The sequence below is a fragment of the Nothoprocta perdicaria genome, unplaced genomic scaffold (assembly GCF_003342845.1).
Source record: "Nothoprocta perdicaria isolate Ctin4 unplaced genomic scaffold, notPer1 scaffold_58, whole genome shotgun sequence".
NCBI lineage: Eukaryota > Metazoa > Chordata > Aves > Tinamiformes > Tinamidae > Nothoprocta > Nothoprocta perdicaria.
In genome coordinates, this window is record NW_020455843.1 from 4,114,461 (window position 1) to 4,120,597 (window position 6,137).

The 6,137-nt window shown below is 71.0% G+C and overlaps 1 protein-coding gene across 1 annotated transcript in view; it reads left to right on the plus strand.

Annotated features, from left to right (window-relative positions):
* The window catches only part of CDC25B (cell division cycle 25B), an 8,213-nt gene extending 3,234 nt beyond the window's left edge, over positions 1–4,979 (plus strand). Inside the window, exons 2-16 of the mRNA XM_026048871.1 lie at positions 20–120; positions 447–498; positions 1,490–1,531; positions 1,669–1,705; positions 2,144–2,239; positions 2,310–2,420; positions 2,487–2,609; positions 2,887–2,961; positions 3,061–3,243; positions 3,318–3,413; positions 3,516–3,578; positions 3,646–3,744; positions 3,818–3,951; positions 4,443–4,554; positions 4,636–4,979. Coding sequence (XP_025904656.1) covers positions 20–120; positions 447–498; positions 1,490–1,531; positions 1,669–1,705; positions 2,144–2,239; positions 2,310–2,420; positions 2,487–2,609; positions 2,887–2,961; positions 3,061–3,243; positions 3,318–3,413; positions 3,516–3,578; positions 3,646–3,744; positions 3,818–3,951; positions 4,443–4,554; positions 4,636–4,776 — 1,465 coding nt within the window. The 3' untranslated portion in view covers positions 4,777–4,979. The remainder of the gene's footprint in view (positions 1–19; positions 121–446; positions 499–1,489; positions 1,532–1,668; positions 1,706–2,143; positions 2,240–2,309; positions 2,421–2,486; positions 2,610–2,886; positions 2,962–3,060; positions 3,244–3,317; positions 3,414–3,515; positions 3,579–3,645; positions 3,745–3,817; positions 3,952–4,442; positions 4,555–4,635) is intronic.
* The last annotated feature ends 1,158 nt before the right edge of the window (positions 4,980–6,137 follow it).

The following is a 6,137-nucleotide window of genomic DNA, read 5'->3' on the forward strand; positions in this document are numbered from 1 at the left end:
GCGACACCCCCCGGCGCAGCGCGGCCGGGCGCGGCGGCGCGAGGCTCTCGCAGGACTCGCTCTCGTCCGAGTCGTCGCAGGAGTCGCTGTGCTCGCAGGACTCGGCCTTCGCCGACGGGGGTGAGAGCCGGCCCGGGGCGCACGTGGAGGCAGAGCCGGGACCGGCCCGGGGCTGCTTCCCGCCGCCCGGGCCCCCGCGCCCTTCCCGGGCGGCTCCTCCTGGGAAGCCTCCGCTTGGCCGATGCACCCGAGGGCTGCCAGGGCTTTGTGTGGGATAGCGGGGGTCGGCAAATCATGGGGTGCTGCTGGGGATGGCTCCCATCCCTTTGCGTCCTGTGCCCCCGGCTGGGGCTCCCTGGGGAGCTGGGAGCAGCACCCACGGGTGCTGCGCCCTGTGTGGAGCATGGACTGGGAGCTTGGCCCCCAGCCCCTTCCCTGTCCCGCAGGCCTGGAGCTGGACTCCCCGTCGCAGGAGGACCCCGAGGCGCTCGAGGAAGTGTAAGAGCCCGCGAGCCCTCGCGGATGCCCCCGTCCCAGGGTGGCTCCTGCCCCGGCGCTTCCTGCCACCCCTCCCTTTATCACTAAGGGGCCCCCGCTGCTGCACCCGTCGCCCCACCCTGGGTGCCCGCGTTTCCTTGGGCTGCCTTCCTGCATGGGTGCTGTTTGGGGGCTCCCGGGCAGGTTTTGGCAGCTCCCGGCGCTGTGCGGCTCGCGGCAGGACAGCTGGGAATCATTAGGGACCAGGGTTTGCGGGCCAGGCGAGGGCTGAGGCTGCAGCCAGGCGGGCGAGAGGCCGTCTAGGGTTTCACCCCCCTGGGGCAGGAGTTGTGTTTAGCCCTGATCCCTGCAGCTCTCTGTGCCCGGTGCAGGGGGGCCCTGCAAGCGGGACACGTCCGGCTGGGGGGCGGCACCGAGGCGGTTCCGTGGGGCAGAGCCGAGCGCTTGGGGGGCTGGCAGTGTCCGGGTGGCCTCTCCCCCCGCACCTGCTGCGGCCGTTGCCTCGTCCCGCCAGATGTTCCCGGGAGAATGGGACAGCGGGCGCAGATGGTGGCCGGGGCGGGCGGCATTCCTGCGCTCCCGCTGCCGGCCGGCATGCAGCGGCACCGCGTCCCGTCCCGCTGCCATATGGCCCCCGCGGCCCCCCCGCGTGGCCCATTTACATACAGGTGCAGCAGGGTCACCGAGGGCCCCGCCGCCTTTGTCCCTGCCCGCCGCGCGCTGCCGCCGCCGGGGATGCTGCGGGATGCGACCCTCTCCTTCCCCCCCACGCCGTGCATGCAGGGTGTGGGGGTCCAGCCCAAGCCCCCCCTTGCTGGAGGGCTCTTTATGCCCTGCCCTGCTGTTGCAGTGCTTGCAAGGGTGCAAAGCACAGGAGCGTGAGCCCCCCTGCTCCCAAGTGAAGCCAAGTGCCCTGCTGCAGCCCCCTCCCCGCAGCGTGTCCCTGTCCCCCGGTGCAAACCCACCCGTAACGCGGCCTCTCCTTCCGCAGCTTCGAGAAATCCATCCTGGAGTGCAGCAGAGCCAGCACTGAGTGAGTGAGCCAGGGTGCGGGGCTGGGTGCTCCCCGGGCCAGGAGGATGGGGGCCGTCCCAGCATGGGGGTCAGGGCACCAAGCCCTCCCGGACACATCTCACCTCTGATCCCATCCCCCCTTCTCTCTCTTTTCAGCAATAAGCTCCTTATCCGGAGGATCCACTCCCTGCCGGTGAGTTGTGGGGCTCTGCGGAGCAGGGAGGAGGAAGGTGTAGGGGATGAAGGCTCTGACCTGCTAGGGCTCTGGCAGGGCTGGGTCCTGCCCTGCTGATGGCTCCTGGGTGGGTTACAGGGAGGAGGAGGATGGAGCAGGGCAGCGTGGAGCTGGGCTGTGAGGGGAGGATGAGGATGGAGTGGGGATGTTGGGAGGATGAGGATGGAGTTAGGGGCATGCAGAGCTAGGGTGTGGGGGAGAAGGAGGAAGATGGACTGGGGCTGTGGGGGAGGATGATGATGGAGCTGGGAAGCACAGAGTGGGCTGCAGGGGGGAGGAGGAGGATGGGGGGGCTGCAGGGGGGAGGAGGGTGTGAGAGGGGGATGGGGGCTGCCCAGGGTGCCCTCCGGGGCTCGGGGGTGGGGGCCGTGCAGCCCCTGACCCCCTCTGCCCCAGCCGCGGCTGCTGGGCGCCAGCCCGGCCCTCAAGGACGTCTCCAACGCGCGCGAGTTCAACGGGAGCCCCGTGCCGGGCGGCCGCGGCCACGTGAGTGCGGGCAGGGCCGCGGGGGGGCGGCGAGGTGGGGTGGGGGCGCTCACACCGTGTCCCCCCCACGCAGCAGGAGGGCAGCGTGTTCAAGAAGCCGCAGCGGCCGGGCTGCCGTGGGGCGCCCCACGGGGCCGGGACGCCGGGGCCCTTTGTGCCAAGACCCAGCTCTGCTCCCGACCTGCTGGTGAGCAGGGGTGGCAGGGGGGCAGGGGGGGGTGCTGGGGCCCGTGCTGAGCTGTGTCCCCCCCAGCTTGTCACCCCCGAGAAGGAGAACGTGGGCGAGAGCCCCGTGCTGCTGCGCCGCTGCTCCCTGGCGTCCTGCGAGGATGAGGACGACGGCTTCATGGACGTGCTGGACGAGGAGGGCGCCGAGGTAGGCGGCTCCTCCGGCCCGTGTCAGGGTAGTCGGCAGCCCGAGGGGCTCCTGTGCCACACTGCCCATCTCTGGGGATAGGGGTGTCCCCGGGCTGCCCGTGGGGTGGCCTGGGGACACTGCAGGCACTATGCGGGGCAGAGCCCTGCTGTGTTCCCTGCTTCCTGGGGACGCAGGGCTGGGGTCCCACAGTGGAATGGGGGGCTCTGCACAGCACAGTCCCCTCCATCATGGGGGCAGCTGGGGCCGCCCCGTGCTCCCGTGTCCGTCCCCGCAGGGCGCCGCGGCCGTGCCGCAGGGCATGGAGAGCCTGCTCAGCGCCCCGCTCGTGCGCAAGGACGAGGCCGAGCCGGTACGTGGCCCCCGGGCACCGCGGCCCACCGGGGCGGGCAGCTCTGCCCCCTGCGCGGGCTGTCCGCGGTGCGCGGGGGTAACGCGCCGTCCCGCGCAGCGCCCGCCCCGGCGCGCCAAGGGCCGCCAGCTCTTCCGCTCGCCCTCGATGCCCAGCAGCGTCATCCGGCCCATCCTCAAGCGGCTGGAGCGGCCGCCGGAGCGCGATGCCCCCGTGGTGCAGAGCAAGCGGCGGCGCAGCGTGGCCGGCACCCCGGAGGAGGAGCGGCGCGCGGCCGAGCCGGTGGGCGCCCCGCGGGTCCCGCGCGCGCCCCGCGTCCTGCCCGCGCGGCGCCGCCTCACCGCTCCGCTCTGCAGCGCGCCCGCCTGCTGCGCTCCCACTCCTTCTGCCACGAGGAGATCGAGCACCTGCTGGCCAGCGACCACCGCGAGCTCATCGGGGACTTCTCCAAGGTGGGACCCGTGGGCACAAGGGGCCCTGGTGCCCAAGCCCCTCCATAAAGCCAAACCGGGCACCGTGACGGTCCCTCACGGCCTTGTGATGCCCCCACGCAGGCCTATCTGCTGCAGACGGTGGAAGGGAAGCACCAGGACCTCAAGTACATCTCTCCGGAGATGGTGAGGACGGGGCGCAGGGCGGGTGGGCGCGCAGGTGGGTGCCGCGCTCACGGGCTCCGCTCCGCAGATGGTGGCCGTGCTCACGGGGCAGTTCAGCAGCCTCATCGAGAGCTGCGTCATCGTGGACTGCCGCTACCCCTACGAGTACGAGGGTGGCCACATCAAGGTGGGTGCCGCCCGGCCCCGCGGTGCCCCCCGCGGGTGGTCCCAGTGGTGGCAGCGCTGGCTCGTCCCCGCAGGGCGCCGTCAACCTGCCCCTGGAGCAGGACGTGGAGGAGTTCCTGCTCAAGAAGCCCATCGTGCCCTTTGACGCCGCCAAGAGGGTCATCGTCATCTTCCACTGCGAGTTCTCCTCCGAGAGGGGACCGCGGATGTGAGTGTGGCGCTGTGCCCGTGGGGACAGCCCGTGCTTTGGGGCAGCCATGGGGGGAGCTGCCTCCACATGCTGCCCTGGCACCCGAGTGCAGAGGACAGGGACAGGGGTGTCCCGGGGCCTGGGCTTGGAGAGCAGGGGCTATGGGGCCGCACATCCCGCTGCTGCAGGTTCCCGTGCCAGTGGTGCCACACATACTGGTGCCAGTGGTGCTGCATGTCTCTGTGCCACTGGTGCCACATGTCCTGGTGCTGCAGCTTCCTCTACCACTGGTGCTGCATGTCCCAGTGCCACATGTCCCCATGCTGCATGTCCCCATGCCAGTGGTGCCACATATACTGATGCCAATGGTGCTGCATGTCCCGGTTCCGCATGTCCCCGCGTTCCTGCTGCCACATGTCCCGGTTCCTCGTGTCCCCATGCTCCCTGTGCCCCATGCCACCTGTGCTTCATGTCCCCATGGCCCTGTGCCACATGTCCCCGTGCTGCAGGTGCCGCTTCGTGCGCGAGAAGGACCGCGCGTGCAACGAGTACCCGCGGCTGCACTACCCCGAGCTCTACGTGCTCAAGGGCGGCTACCGGGAGTTCTTCCCGCAGTACCAGGTAGGGGCCGGGCGGTGGGCGCGCGGGGCGGTGGGCGCGCGGGCTGTGCGGCGTTGCGGGCGCTGACGGGCGCCGCCGCAGGCGCACTGCGAGCCGCAGGACTACCGGCCCATGCACCACGCCGACTTCAAGGAGGACCTGCGGCGCTTCCGCCTCAAGAGCCGCACGTGGGCCGGCGAGCGCAGCAAGCGCGAGCTCTACAGCCGCCTCAAGAACTGCTGACGGTGCCCGCCTGCCCCCTGTGCCACCAGCGGCTTCCACCACTTCTTAGGATTTATTTTATTTTTTTCCTTTTTCTTTTTCTTTTCCTTTCTTTCCCCCTTGGGCTGCGGTGCTCCCTGCTGCGAGTGTCACATCCTGCCCCTGCACGGGCCCGGGCACTCGCTGCCTCCTCCTCATGCCCAGTGCAGCCACCTCCAGGCCCAGGGCGAAGCCTGGAACTGGGGGTGTGTGTAGCGGGGACCCTCCTTTCCTGCCTCCCCCTGGTGCTGCTCCTGCAGCCCGGAGCACCGCCCTGGGACAGGGGCTACCACAGGGGCCAGCGGCAGCCGCACCAGCAGCTTCCCTGGGCGCAGAGCCCGGGGCCGGGCTGGCCGGGCCGTGGCCCCCCTGTGCCCCCTGCATCCGGGCGGGCGGCCGGGATGCCTCCGGCTGCTCCGGCCGTCCTGGGCTGCTCCATGGGCTCCAGGCTGCTGCGGTGGGCGCAGCCGCCCCCCAGCCAAGCACTTAACCTCCGGCCGGCGCAGGACCCTCTCCAATAGCAGCCTCTTGGAGCCGCTTCCCTGTGTGTGGTGCCTCTTTTCCCTCTCGTCCTCGCCATGGCCCCTGTGCTCCCGCGGGCTGGGGGCCCCTCCTGCCCCGGCCCCCTTTTCCTGCGGTTTTGGTTCTGTTCCCAAGGGAGTGGCCCCCTTTCCCACGGCCTCAGGTGACCCCACCCCAGGAACGGCCCTGGGGGAGGGGCTGTTGAAGAAGCTGCCCTGGGTTGGGGGGGAGGCCAACAGGCCGGGGGGGGGGGTGCTGAGGGGTAACTCACGGTGGCCCCCAGGCCCCCCCACGATAGGGGAAGTCTTGAGGGAGGTGGTTGGGGGTACAGGAAGCTTGAGCTCCTGGAAAGAGTGGGGTGGCCATAGGCCCCCCCTGCCCCCTAGGAGTGTTGGACCCCGTGGAAGCTACACCCCCCCATCCCATGTCCCCTCATCACCCTGTCTCCCCCTCTTTGTCCCAAGCCCTGCTGCCCCCCACCATAAATACCCCCACCCCAAGCCCTATTGTGCCCCTCGGCCATGCTGCCCCCCCATACTGCCCGTCCCGTCACATCGACACCCCCCCGCCCCGGGGGGGCGCGCCCACCTCCCCCCAGGCGACGGTCCATCCCAAGCCCCGCCCCCCGGGGATACCCCCTCGGGGGATCCCCCCGCCATGCGCCCCGCCCCACACGCGCGCTACCCACCAATCAGAGCGCCGCCCCACTTCCTTCCCGTGCCGCTGGCCAATGGCAGCCAGGCGCCTTGACGCCCGCCAACCCCAGCTCGCCGCCCCCTTCCGCTCCGCGCGGCGCCGGCCAATGGCCGACGGCGGCCTGC